Source organism: Grampus griseus (genome assembly GCF_964374135.1).
Source record: "Grampus griseus genome assembly, chromosome: 2".
In the NCBI taxonomy this organism is placed as follows: domain Eukaryota; kingdom Metazoa; phylum Chordata; class Mammalia; order Artiodactyla; family Delphinidae; genus Grampus; species Grampus griseus.
Window position 1 is genome coordinate 138,626,095 of NC_139018.1, and position 14,871 is coordinate 138,640,965.

General features: G+C 49.5%; 1 protein-coding gene across 1 annotated transcript in view; it reads left to right on the forward strand.

The window, feature by feature from the left end:
- Positions 1 to 8,728: 8,728 nt before the first annotated feature.
- Positions 8,729 to 14,871, forward strand: part of ACAN (aggrecan) — a gene marked incomplete at its 5' end in the record, with an annotated part of 35,274 nt that continues 29,131 nt past the window's right edge. The window contains 4 exons of the mRNA XM_082649307.1: positions 8,729 to 8,798; positions 10,552 to 10,935; positions 11,871 to 12,045; positions 13,358 to 13,485. Coding sequence (XP_082505433.1) covers positions 8,729 to 8,798; positions 10,552 to 10,935; positions 11,871 to 12,045; positions 13,358 to 13,485 — 757 coding nt within the window. The remainder of the gene's footprint in view (positions 8,799 to 10,551; positions 10,936 to 11,870; positions 12,046 to 13,357; positions 13,486 to 14,871) is intronic.

Sequence of the window (14,871 nt, forward strand, 5' to 3'; positions counted from 1 at the left end):
CCTTCTCCAGATTGGACCCTGTGTTAATCTTTGTCAAGATCCCCCCAGCCCTGCCCAATATTCCAGGTGCTCTGTAGTCCTGGGCAGAGCTGGAGTAAATGTGGATTTCCCTCTGATGAACTAATTAGGGACTCATTTTACGCTCTACCAATCCCTAAAACCCTCTGGATCTGAAATTCAATGAGAACATCCCCTATCTTCCCCTTAAGTTAAATATGTTTGTTGACTGAAGAGTGAATGAATGAGTAAAACTAATGAATGTAGAGGGGCTGGGAATGTTGAGAAGAAACATGGAATTTATAGCCATAAGACATGGGTTCCAAGCCAAGTTCAGCCACGTACTATCTGTGTGACTTTTGGCAAGTTGTTTAACCTCTCTGAGCAGTCATCTCACAATCTGTAAAGTGAGGATAACAAAACCAACCTTTGAAAGGTTTTTTTAAGCATGGCGTTATGTACCATTATGGTCAGAGTATAGTTCCTGGCACATAGTAAGCCCTTCATAAAGGTAGTCTTCAGATGGTCCCTGAAACCACTGTATAAGCTGATTCTGACTGTAAGATACTCACTGTTGCTGGAGGGTGGAACCGGGAGGGCTGCCCTCAGTCAGTGAACACAGAGAAGCTCTGAGAGTGACAGGTCTTGTGTCACTGGATACGACCCCAGCAGCATTAGGATCTTACTTACAGTCCAGAATTTTACTCGAACCCACATCCTGTGCCCAGGCTTGGTGCGAATGCAGGAATGAGCCTAGGTTAACCTAGTTGGTGGGGGAGGGGGTCCCATGGTTTGTTATCATTGCAGATCAAAAGACCATCCTCATGGGGCATCATTTAAATTAGATCGAGGCATAAACTGTATTTGGGTGTAACTTCTTATCAAGTCAGCACGTGTTGGTTGTGGAGCTACTACATGCAGAGCCCTGTCCTCGGCGACCACGGCAGGTGCTCAGTGCGTCTATGCTAGACTGAATGCCGTGATGGGTGTGCATGATGCAGCTGTTCTCTTCTCCCTCCTCAGTGAGGGAGGATTCAGTTGGACAAGACTTAGGAAAGGAGACAAAATTTACTGAGAGCCACACAGTGTCTCTCATTTAATCCCCACGAAAGCCCTATGCGATAGATCCTATTTGATCAGCACTTTAGAAGTAAAGAAACCGATCCTTCAAGAGGTTAAATAATTGGACCAAGATTTTATGTTCCCATATAAGTATCAGGACTGTGAGTTAACAGCATCTCTGTGACTCCACAGCCATCTTCTCACTACACAGCCCTGCCCTCCACCCAAGCCATTCCACCCAGCCACCCACACACCCCCATAAGTGCTTGGTCTGGTAGTTCAAACCAGCGGTGGGAAAGAAGTCACAAGCTGGGATGTATTCGTTAATTAATTGGTGGTAACAACAAGGAATGACAAGAAAATGGGCGGAAAGGAGATGGTTTCAGGCCAGGGTACCTGGAAGTTCCCAGGAGGCAGTATTTGCACTGCGTTCAGAGAAGGCTATGATTAGGTCAGATGTAGAGCTGTTCTACAGATGTAGAGTCTTCTGGAAAGAACAAACTGTGTGAGCAAAAGGAAGGATGGGAAAGTGCAGGGCCAGACCCAAGCCAAGGGCACTGCTGGGAGATAAGCCCATGGCCACATTTGCAGAGATACCAGGTATGGACCTGTGTTGTTTCTTGATTTCTTTATTTTTTCTCCCAATTCCACCACTTGAGCCTTGCTCCTCTCCTTAGAGCCTCCCCTAATTCCTCTGAGACTTAGGCAGGACCCCCACAACCTCACAGCTCCCCTCTTTGCATCCTGCTGCCCCTCACTTCTTCCCCAGCACATTGAGGGCACAAGGGACATCTTTCCAAGTGGGCTTGAACTTTCCCAGATAATGCTGTTCTTGGTGCAGGGGCAAGTAACAGATGATCTGGTTCTTAACCATGGGGGAGGCTGTGATGTGACTGTGAGATGTGACTCACTCTGACCCCATATCAAATAGTCTCTCTTCTGAACTGTGTGGAGCTGGCATTTAGAATCTCAGAGAACTCCAGGGCCAATTTTCCCACTCTGCCCCATGTCAAAGATGGAAAAACTGACGCTCGGGGTCATACAGTCATTCTAGGCAGGGTCAAGGTTAGGATCCAGCGCCCACTCACTGATGTCTGCTATCTCTGGGTATAGGTTTGTCTCCATCCGCTAGGCTATAAGCAACTCAGAGGAAAACCCTTCCTCCCCACCTCATTGTGCCCTTCTGTCTAAGCACAATGCTGCTTGAGGCCAATCCTAGACAAAACTATGGGCTTGAAAGGTCGATCTACAGCCCCCCACCCACTGCCAGCAGCCTTTTTCAGAGGACCCACTTAATTGCCCAGAAAGCAGGAAAACATTTGCAGAATTTACTATGCTTTGGTGATGACCAAGCAAGTAACACAATAGGAATAAGGAAATCAACTATATGGGAAAAGATATAGATGGAGAGAGAATACAGAAAAGGGAGAGAAGAGAAAGAGGAGGAAATACAAAAACAGTATTAGCATCCATGAAAATTACCTTCACAGTGTTCCTGGGGTGAAGCTTGCATTCTGATACCAGTTTGCAGTTAGGAAAACTGAGGGCTTGTATATGTTCTCCTGGAATCAGTTTCCTGGCTCCCCTTTTGCACACCACCCCCCACCATGTCTATTTAGAATATGTGGAAAATTAGCAGCTGCAGCTGGGGTCACTCTGGCCAGATGTGTTCTTGGTGTGGGAGCCCTACCACTTCCCCTATGCTGGGTTTAAAACTCCAATCTCAAGTGCATATGCCACCACTTGTATGCATGGATCCATGAGTGGTAAGAGAAGAGGCACCACTGGGAAGTTAGCCTGCAAATAAATGATGTGCTGGAGGCTGGTGGCTAGGGGAATGGCTGACCTTGGTCCTCTTGAATCTCTCCTCAGGACTTAAGTCACAGACACAGAGCTTCTTGGGTACTGACAAATCTTACTGGTCAACTAGTCTACTAAATTCCAGCATCCACCCATTCGTTTAACAAGTAGGTGTCAAATACCATTTTTTGTTGTTCCTGACCCCCAACCCACTCCCCACCCGACCCGCACCGTGTGAATTAACACAGGAGGACTTTTTTTTTTTTCAGTTAAGGCTTGATTTTAACTTTAAGGAGGTCACAGTCTGCATGATGAGGCCAAGCTAACGTATGTAAAACAATAGAGAAAAATAAGTGCCAAAGTGGCTGTACAAGCAGTCACAGTTGGGAGAGCAGAACTGAGGGGCAGGGCCTGATGAGGCTTCACGGAGGACACAGGGGCCCTGCAGGGTCAGGGAAGGGGGAGTGAATACATTCACTTAACCAGCAAACATTTGCTGAGTCCACACTAATGTGGCTGTCAGGCTGGGCCTGAGAATATGACATGGAGATGACTGTGACCCCACCCGGCCCTCAGGCTGGCAAACTGGCCTTGGTTTCAGGGTCAGCTTCAGAACTCATGCAGGACAGCAAAACGAAGGACGAATAAGGCTTCATTAGAAAAGGAGAAGTGCTCATTACCCTTCTGCCGGCTGCCTTCTTTATTTAGTGTTAGTAACTTCCAGGAGTGTGCTGGTAAGCCCACTCTCAGAAAAGGAAAGAAGAAAAAGAAAAGCCCTTGTTTGTAGTGTTTCCTGATTTCCATGGTGTAAATACTCCCATCGTGACCAATTTCAAGCATTGGCTCTCCCTGGAGCCCTGGGAAGGGAAGACCCTGGGGGGGTCACACTCCTGGGCTGCACCTGGAGTATGACCTTCCCAAAGTCACACACTGTCACACACTGTACTGATGCACTAGCATTAATCATTACTGCTGTGCGCATCACAAGCAAGCAATATATGTCTCTAGCTGAGATTTATTGACTGCAAAATAGTCTGCCTCAAAGGGCTGTGTCCCTCATGGGTGCTCAACAAATGTGGGCCTCCAGCCCAAGCCTCCTCCCTCAGAGGCCTGGGGTTGAAGGAGGTGACTTCTAAGGTTCTTGGGCCTCCATTTGTTCATTCATTCATTCATTCATTTGGTAGATATTTCCTAATTGCCCTCTCTCTTTGCTGGATATTCTGCTGGGGGCCAGGGAGACAGTGAGGAACAAGCAGACACAGTCGCCGCCTTGTGGAGCTCACAAACCTGGCATTAAGACAGCCAGTCCTGAGAACTCGGGACCAGAACGCTGGTCCTGGCTCCATCTCCAACTTACTGTGTGGCCTTGAGCAAATCACTTACCTCCTTTGGCCTCGGTTTCTTCACCTGTAAAATGGAAGAGTTGGACTTGATGTTCACTAAAGTCTATCCCAGCTTTGACCTTCTGTGGCTCCAGGGAGGGAGGAGAAGCCACATGAGGAACATTTGAAGGGACTAGGAATGTCTCCATAGGAGAACAGCAGATGGGAGAGCAGATTAGACCCCTGAAGATCTGGCATGAGTCCCATAAAAGAGGAGTGGGCTTGTTTAGTGTGGTCCCTGAGGGGAGAACTCATGGGTGGAAATTGTAATAGGGGTGGGTCACCTTGACTCCGTCTTGAAATATATTGAGCACAATTGGAGCTGTCCAGCCATGGGTGGGTCACCTCGTGAAGGAATGAGCACTTCCTGTTCGATTAGAGGCTGAAGACCACCTGTCCCGGCCACATAGAAAGGATTTCCGGCAGTGAGGTCATGATTGTAAAACCCCAAAGCCATCAGTTCTGAAGGAACCAAAAGCAGTCATTTGGTCCATCGTGCTATGTGGAAGAAGCAAATAGGATGCAAAAAGATTACAACTCCATGAAAAGCAAGTAGATGCCTAAGGAAAAAGACCAGAAGGAAAACTATCAAAACACGAATAATGGTTGGATTAGGATCGAGGATTATGGTGATTTATTTTCTCTAGTTTCTTATTTTCCAAAGTTTGGTAGGGTGGTGATGTTGTTTTTGAAGCAAACGCAGTTTTATTCTTTATAGAAAGTCATCTAGTCCAACCCTCATCCCAGGGCAAGAAGCCACCCTGTAACCGCTAAACGCTCTCCAGTCCCCACGTTCTGAGGGGCTCACCCGGGCCTGACGCCAGGGAGGTGGGAAGAGAGTGGCGCTGGTGGATGCCTGCTGAGTGCCAGACCCTGGGCTGGGTACCAAGCCAGAGACACAGCCCCTGCCCTCCAGAAGCAGGGCCTGCCTGGCACCTTATCCTACTCGGTCTCTGAAACAGCGGTGGAGGTGGGTCCTGTGTTATTAGAGCAGGAGGTGGCCGAGCCAGGACTGGGACCCAGGTCTGGGGGTCTCCACTGCACGTTGCTGGAATAGGAATTCAGGGCAAGCAGGCAAGCTGCCCATTCAATCCCATAATCTGATGGAATAAAGGTCAAAGGCCCAGCAGGGTTGGTAACCATGGGACAGAGTCTAGCTGAAGAGGAGGTGGATTTTCCTGTGTTCAGCTATGGGTCTCTCTCTCTCTCTCTCTCTCTCTCACACACACACACACACACACACACACACACACATGCACACACACACACACATGCACACACGCAGCCTCAGCTCAGGTTCAAAGCACTAGCAAGCTTATTTTCTCCCATCAAGCCTCCTAATAATTCTCTCCTAAAAAAGCCGATTCCTTGATGATGAACCCAAGCTCACACACATGGCTCCCACAGAAGCTCCATTCACACACCCCTGCCTTCACCCAGGATCCACTTCCCACTTTCCAGGCTCCTCTTTCCCTCCATTTCAGATGCCCCCTTACCCCTTCCTCAGTCCCAGCTACCCAATCCCCTCGCCACAACTAACTCTGCCTCCCATGGAGAAAGGCCTCCCTGTTGAAGGACTGGCAAAGTCCATCTCATCACATAAAGGCTCAGTGAGTCCTGGAGACACTTGGAACCCAGACAGAATGGAATTTCTCCCTATTTTCTTTACAGCTGAGAAAACACACGCAAACACAAGAGCATATTTATTGCGATATTTCTATCCCAAAGTTTGTCTTAAAAAAAAAGAAGAAGAAATAAAATTAGTTTCTCTGCCCACACTCCGCCTCCCCCATGCCCACTCCCTGCCCTTTTCATTCCTGGCCGAGGCCAGGGAGAAAAACAGAGTGGACCCAAGCCCCACAGAGAACCATTGCCTCCTGGACAATGTCAGACTTGTTCAGAGAGTGAGAAAAGAAGCACAACTCCGAAAACATACACAGAACTTCTCCGTGAAGGGTGTTCCTGAGGGAAGAAGAACAGGCGGCCTTGTGTCTGGACACGGTTTCCCTGAGGCTCTGGGAAGAGGGGGGCCCGCAAGTCTAGCCCCCTCCTCACAGTGGAGGAGACACCTGACCATTTTAGCCTCCGGGGGAATATTTCTTGGCCATGACGGATCACACTGGACCTGAGAGAGCCAGAACCTGGAGCCCCAGAGATTTTTCTTTTTGAAGACAGCCTCTAAGGAGAAACATCCCTGAGGAGAAGCAAGGAGCTGCTTCTTAAGCCTTTGGGATTTCCCAGACTTCCCACTCATTTTGTGCCTCATGGCTCCATCTCTGGGGCCCCAGCAGCACCCGTACAGACGGCCCTTCATCCCTCAGGTGCCCAATGTATGTGGAATGAATGAAGAATAGCAGTGGAAAGATCACTCAAATGACAGACTGGGGTCACCCAAGAGGGTCCCTAGAGTCCTGGGCCCTGCCCACCCCTCCCACACAGATTCCAGAGATGGGGACCACGGGAGGCCCTCATCCTCACATCCATCCGGCCCCAGATGATGGTGACTGAGCCAATAGCGACGCCTGCTGGGCCATCAGATGCTGACAGAGTCAAGGTCAGGGACACTGGCCGCAGCCTCAGTTGGGCATTACTCTTAGCCTCTGAAAGCTCCCTTCTTGTCTTTAGTTCCAGGCTTCCTCCCTCCTTCCGGCGGAGCATGCAAACTCTCATTAAACCAAGACTAAACGCTCACAGACTGAGAGGAGGGTAGGGAACGTGCCAATGCAGGTCCATCCAACAGAACAGCTCAGTAAACATCCTCGGGCACGTGTCATGGGGTGCGAGTCACAGGTGTCAGCAGTGTGACTGCCCACATCCTGGCTGCACGTTAGAACCTTCTGGGGAGATTTTAAAATGCCTGAGGACCAGGCTGAAGCCCAGGTGATCTCAACGTGCAGCCAAAGCTGAGAACCAGCTTTGATCTCTTGGAACTTCAGATGGGTTTTCTTGGGGTCTAACTGCACTCGCCCACTTGGAGTCAGGATCCCAGTAATGCAGGGGTTGCCCTTCAAAGATTAGTATACTTAGCATGACCGTTTTCCAGCAGATGGCAATAAGGGAAGTTTGTTTCTCTAATTCACATGAAATCATTGTTTGGGCCAGCAAGAGGGCTCCAGGGATCCTGGGCTCTCATTTCTCTCCTAAATTATTAACCTGTCCATCCCACAGAGCTCTCTGGGTGAGCATCTTTCCCCTGACTTGAACCAGGCCCCTGAATTGTGCCCCAAATCTTGGAGCATCCTCCATCCTAAAACGCACAAGATTCCTGAATTTGAAATCGGTGGCAGGTCCAGATTTCATCAGGGTGGTTGGGTAACTCATGTCACTTTTCTGGGCCTGGGGAATTGTGTTAGTCAGGGTTCTCCAGAGAGATAGAACCATTTGGATGTGTGTATACACATAGAAAGAGATTTATTCTAAGGAATTGGCTCACATGATTACTGAGGTTTTTGGCAAGCTAGAGACCCAGGAGAGCTAGGGTGTTGTTCCAGCCTGAGTCTGAAGCCTTGAGACCCAGGAAGAACCAATGTTTCAGTTTGAGTCTGAAGGCAGTTTGAAGGTCATCAGGCAGGAGAAATTATCTCTTATTCGGGGGAGGTTCAGCCGTTTTGTTTGACTCAGGCCTTCAACTGATTGGGCGAGGCTCACCCCCATTAGCTGGGCAATCTGCTCTACTCAGTCTGCCAATTTAAAAGTTAATCTCATCCTTGAGACTTCCCTCGCAGTCCAGTGGTTAAGACTTCGCCTTCCAATGCAGGGGGTGTGGGTTCGATCCCCGGTTGGGGAGCTAAGATCCCACATGCCTCACAGCCAAAAAACCAAAACATAAAAAGCAGAAGCAATATTGTAACAAATTCAGTAAAGACTAAAAAATGGTTCACATCAAAAAAAACGAAAAGTCTTTTAAAAAAAATGTTAATCTCATCCCAAAACACCCTCATAAACCCACCCAGAATAACGTTTGACCAAATATTGGAGCCCAGTCAAGTTGACATAAAATCAACCATTGCAGGGATCCTTTAGGATGAGCCTTTGTTGGTCAGAAGATGAGAGGTTCCCTAGAAAATGTAGGAGGAGGTTTCCAGCCTCACACCGGTAATTAAACTGAGAAATCCGTGAAGGTTTTGTGAGGAGGGGATTCTTGCAGAAGATATCTCTCGAGTCACAGGCAGCTTCCTTACCTTTTTTTCTTTTTTTTCATTTTTATTGGAGTATAGTTGATTTACAATGTTGTGTTAGTTTCTGCTGTACAGCAAAGTGAATCAGTTATACGTATACATATATCCACTCTTTTTTTAGATTCTTTTCCCATATAGGTCATTACAGAGTACTGAGCAGAGTTCCCTGTGCTTATACAGTATAGCCTCCTTATCCCTATGCAATTTCAGATCCACAGGCCAGAACTTTATCACACTCGTCATGTGACACATGACCCTCAACCTCACTGTATCTGAACCTCCGAATAACTCCTCTCTTCCAGGTGAACTATGACCACTTTACTCTTCGTGTTTCTGACTCTGAGAGTCATCGCAGCAGCCATCTCAGTAGAAGTTTCAGGTGAGGACATTCCCACTCATGTCTCATCTCTCCAGCAGGCACTGAGGACTGGACCCTGGGGATGGGGGACCCGAACCTAGTCCTGCCAGTCCTGGTGCTTACTCTGGGCCATCACCCTAGAGGCCCCTCTTATCCTCCTCCAGCCCCAAAGCTCCCTAAAGAATGAGGAATCTGTAGGGCCAGTGAGATGTGTCCGCTCAGATCTGTGCTCCCTCTGGGTACCCAGAACGCCCAGAATTCCCTGTCCAGCTGGACCCAAGTCACTTCCAGGGCTGCATGGTTCGTTCCTCTGGGTCCATCCTCCCATGGAGGAACCACGCCTCCAGTCTGAGAGGTGAAGGGGTGGCTGTTTGAGTGTAGACAGGGCTGGGATGTGAGGACTGGGGTACACACAGACCCCTCAAAATGCAGAGCTGTGGTGGGAAGAGAAGGAGCCCTGATTTCCCCTCCTCCAGCTTAGCCAACACATCTCAATGCAAAACTCTAAGGAATCCAAGAATTCTAAATTTGAATCCGGCTTTTCATTTTGAAAAGTATCACTGTCAAATAAGAAGATAGAACATGTTTTACTTAACAATCTGTTGGCTTGATTTATAGCTTTTAAATATTTAGACATATGGTCCATGGGTCTCCATCTGTACTCTTGCTCTGGGACCCCTGGCTATAACCTGGGGTGGTTTGCCCACACAGCCCACCCAGTTCACGAGGGTTGGTTGAGAGCTTTCAAAACTGTAGAGCCAGGCGCTGCTGTCACTTCCAGCTGTCCCCAGACAACCACCACCACTAAAACCACACTGTGTCACGTGCTAGGGTTGAGTATCAGAGGGAGGTTTCTGTGAAGGGCCTGGTGGTGACCGGCCAGGACATCAAAAGGTTAGAGTTCACCCCAAACATTCCTGGCTCCCCTTTCCCTGCTTTGTTATGTATCTGCCACCCACAAATACCTGAAACATTTTTATTTTCAACCTCTAGATTCCTGGAAAAAAAAGATTCAATAAGTGTATGAATCTCCATGAAAGGTGCTATTTTTTCAAAGGCAACTTCTTGCCAATTCCAGGAAGATCTTTGACTTCTAACAGGATTTGGCAACACGCTGCATCTTCCCTATCAATGCTCTCCATGTGTTTTTGTGGAGTCTAATCATATCCCACTCCACCCCAGTCTGACCCTTTGCAGACTTAAATGTCTGATCCTCTCTGGTGCTTCTCCAGCTAGTCTCCCGATCCCCCAACAGCAGAAGAGAATGATTCATCCTTCTGCAAGGTCAGGATGGAGCCTGAGGCAGACCTCCTTATAGCAGGCCTCGCTATACTCCTTAAGTATTTGATATTTTTATATCTTAGCTTAAAAAGTTGTATGGATATTTTTTCCTCCCTATAATAATTTTTTCTATCTCCAGATAATTTTTTGCCAATTTTTGAGTCAAGCTGTCACTCCAGGAAGATGGGTTCTGTTTATCCTATGGCTTGGCATCACTTTGGGTACCCCAGTTTCAGAAACAGAGAAGTGGTCTCCCCTCTGAAGCTTCCCCTGCCCTCCTCTGCAGCCCTTTCTGGCTCCATAGTTCCTGTCTTGAGGCACAGAGACCAGAGGTCTTGAGAAAGCTGCTCTGGAAAGGGAATTCCATATGGCGCAGGATAGACACCAGCACACTCGTGGGACTTTGTCATTTCCAGAAACACTGACAGGGAGGCTGGGTGGTCCTCTCTGGGCACTAACAGGTCTGTCTCCCACCCCCGTGTCTCCCGCACAGACCCTGACAACTCGCTGAGTGTCAGCATCCCTGAACCGTCCCCGCTGCGGGTCCTCCTGGGGAGCTCCCTCACCATCCCCTGCTACTTCATCGACCCCATGCACCCCGTGACCACCGCCCCCTCCACCGCCCCCCTCGCCCCAAGAATCAAGTGGAGCTGCATTTCCAAGGAGAAGGAGCTGGTGCTGCTGGTGGCGACTGAAGGGCAGGTGCGGGTTAACAGTGCCTACCGAGACAGGGTCACGCTGCCCAACTACCTGGCCATCCCCAGCGACGCCACCCTGGAAATCCAGAACCTGCGCTCCAATGACTCTGGGATCTATCGCTGCGAGGTGATGCATGGCATCGAGGACAGCAAGGCCACCGTGGAGGTCGTGGTGAAAGGTGAGAGCCTCCTCCCACAGGGGCCCTGCTTCACCTGCAGGAAGAACCAGAATGGCATCCTCTCTCGGGCCAGGCTGTCTGGCTTTCAAATCCCGGCTCCTCCCCCTGACGGTTTGCACCTCAGTCAAGTTACTTAACTTCTAACACAGAGCTGGTAACATCACTCTCTCTGGAATTTAAATGAATTAAATTCTTCAGGGCCACAGTCGCATGAAAATGACAGTCTATTCTTCCCATCAATCCTGTGATTCGGTTGCCTTGTGATCATCCCCATTTTACAGACAAGCAAACTGAGGTTAAGTGACTTGCCTGAATGAAGTTTCCCTGGAAGTGAGCCAGAGTAGTCTCCTGACTCTCTACCCAGGTGTCTTTTCCCTCCCCCATCTCCAGTTCCAGAAGCCAAAGAAAGGGATGAGGACACCCTGGTTCCCTTGCTCTCGATGGACCAAGGAATGTGGTTGTCCTTGGTTGGCTCTAGGACTTCAGTCGGCACCAGATTTTTTTCTGCTGGGTGACTCTGCCAAAGACGGTCCACTCCTGCCTGTGCCTTAAACAGGATTCCCACTAGGATGCCCCTGGGCTGAGGGTGCATGGAGCTCTAAGTGTCTCTTTCTGCAAAGCAAATATAGGGACCTGGAATGACAAGAAAAAATTATAAGGAGGCAGATTTTAGTTCAAGTCAAAGAACTTTCTGATTATCAGAATTATCACAGGTTTCCAAAAAGATGCCTTGTGAGGTAGTGAGCTCTCCATTACCGGAGGTGTTTCAGGAAAGGCAGAAGGACCACATGCAAATGTGGAGACAGGAGCCACCCATCAGCTAGGGGCCCGACCAGATGTCTCTACATCCCCTTGACTCCTGCCCTAATTCTGCAAGGGCCTGGGTGACGGGAGGCTGTGCCTGACCTGCTCTCTTGCCGTCTCGTGTCTTGCAGGCATCGTGTTCCATTACAGAGCCATCTCCACACGCTACACCCTGGACTTCGACAGGGCGCAGCGAGCCTGCCTGCAGAACAGCGCCATCATCGCCACGCCCGAGCAGCTGCAGGCCGCCTATGAGGACGGCTTCCACCAGTGCGACGCCGGCTGGCTGGCAGACCAGACTGTCAGGTGAGCCCCAGGCTACCATAGGAGTAGGGTGGGTGATGGGCTGGAACGTTGAACAGTACTGAGCTGGTGCCGGCCAGACACAGAGCCCAACCTCAGCTGGGGCTGAAGGGATGCCTTGACCAGTTCTAGGTCAGGCCCCGATAACCTGTCCCAAATCCTTGGTCTTCTGTCCTGCGGTGGAGTGAGTGGCCACTAGCAACTTTGCGCTACACAAGCATTTTCTCCATGCAAATTACACATGATTATTTTTCCTACTCATTTTTCCCTTTGCCATGATTTCTTCACTTATATCTTTTTAAAACTTTGTTGTTTATACATTTTTGTAAACCATTTTACATTCAGTTTGTCTTTAATAAGGCAAGCCATATGTAAATTAAGCCTCTTGATGCATTTTTCCCTGAGCACAGCTGCTGAGGAATAGGTTGTGCAGCAGGACAGTCAGAGCCCTGCCTTCAAGGGACTGCAATTGTGTGATCAAGTCTGTAAAAGCAAGATGAGACACTTCTTTGGGGATGGATCAGAGCTCTAAATGCAAAAGCCAGAGCCACAAAGCCACAAGAAGAAAACAAAGGGAAATCCCTTTGTAATCTTGGGGTAGGCAAAAGATCTTAGGACACAAAACCCATTAGCCATTTTTTTTTAAAGCAAAATAAGACAACAGCCTAGCATAGTGCAAGAGCCCACACCTCAGCCTCAGAAAGAGCTGGGCTCAAATCCCAACTCTGACACTTGGAAGCTGTGTGACCTGGAACAAATTGCTTAACATCTCTGGGCCCCAGTTTCTTCCAGTTTAAAATAGAGTTGTAATAGCACCTCATTTGGTTGATGAGAGACTCAAATGTTACAGAGCAAGGGTCAGCACACTACGGCTCATGGGCCAAATCCAACCCACCCCTTGTTTCTGTAAACAAAGTTTTATGGGGACACAGCCACTCCTGTTATTTTGTCTGTGGTTGCTTCATTCACACTACAATGGCAAGGTCACAATGAAGACCCTATGGCCTGTAAGACCTAAAATATTTACTATGTGCCCTTTTACAGAAAAGATTTGCAAGCTCCTGATAGAACATGTTTGGTACCAATAAATATTCAGTAAAGGGGTCCGCCTTTAATCACCAGTAACGGTGAAAACATATCTTAATAAAGCTGGGGAAAAAGCTGTAGAAACAAGTAGCCCACAGATCTAGGCAGATCTCAGCAAACACATCAGTAAGTCACCGTTTCCTCCCACAAGGGAGGAGGATACAAGGGCACGTGCCACTGGCCCCCTCCATCCCCTGACTGTCACATCCCTACTTTGGGTTCCTGGTAGGTACCCCATCCACACTCCAAGGGAAGCCTGCTATGGGGACAAGGATGAGTTTCCCGGTGTAAGAACCTACGGCATCCGTGACACCAATGAAACCTATGACGTGTACTGCTTCGCAGAGGAGATGGAGGGTGAGGCCACCCCCCCCCGACCTCCCAAGAGCCGGCTCCCCAGTCCCTTCATCCTGCTGACCCTCAGGATCACAGGGGCCTCCTCCTGGGCAGGGCATTGATCCAGGACATCACACCCTCAACACCCCCTTCCTCCCCGCCCCTGCCCCTCCCCCCTCCCTGGCCCCCAGCCTCATCATGCCCAGCGTGGGTCGGGGAGGGAAGACTTAAGGAAGGAAGGGTCTGGCCCCCTCACTCTCCACGTTGGGGGAGGGCCTCAGTGGCCCGAGGTACCTGCAAACTGGGCCATCACTAGGCCCAAGAATATTTATAGCTGGTCTCTCACCTGTGACTGTTCCTCCCAGCCAGGACCCCCGCTGCTTGACCAGCCCATCGCTGTCCCAAGCTCCACTGCACAATTAAAGCCCAGCTCAGCCTTGTCACCCTCACAAAGGACCCCCTCCCACCCAGGCCACTCCAGGGAGAGCCTATCAGAAATGTCATTCCCAGGAGAGCTGGCCTCCCAGCCACCCTCTCAGCTTTTGTGCTGCCAGCCCCCAGCCCTATCCAGGCCACCCCAATGGGCTAGTTCTGGAGAGCACCAGGGGCAGCGAGAAGAAACCTATAGTCTTTCTCTGGTTTGTAAGGGGAGTTAAGTTTGGTCACAGTCAGAGCTGAGCAAGTTACCCAGGCAAGTGGATGACACCCCTTCCCCCATCAGCACTCATTCACACATTTTGACATTGCAAACTCTGCATCTCCACCCCTACCCGGAGATCACGGCTGCGCCCAGGAAGGAGAAGGGCTGACAACCTGGCCCACTGTGAGGCAGGGAACGTCCCCAGCTTCCTCACCACCGTGACCCCTTTCCTCATTCTCACCCCAGGGCCCAAGCTGGTAGATTAAGTAACGAATATTTGTGTTCCCACTTTGGGCTAATTAAAGACACTGATTAGGGCCAACCAGAGCTGCCACTGAACAGGGACAGACAGAACAACCCCCGGGAGCGATGCCCACCACCCTATCCCTCCCTGTAGCACGACCTTGTTAGGTTTTCAAAAACAGTAAAAAGAGCCCACAGTCCCCCATCATTGACCTTATGGACACTTTGGGGCCTAGAGACCCCAATTTGGGAAACACTGCTATTAGGGTCAAAGTCTGATGCCTGCTTTTCCCATCAGAATGTGGAATTGTAAAAAGGAGTGCTCCAGCAACTTCCCTGGTGGCCCAGTGGTTAAGACTCTGCACGCCAATGCAGGAGCTGTGGGTTCGATCCCCGGTCAGGGAACTAGATCCCACATGCCTCAACAAAGATCCCATGTGCCCCAACTAAGACCTGACGCAGCCGAATAAATAAACATTTTTTAAAAAATCAGTTTAAAAAAAGGATTGTTCCAGTGGGCAATG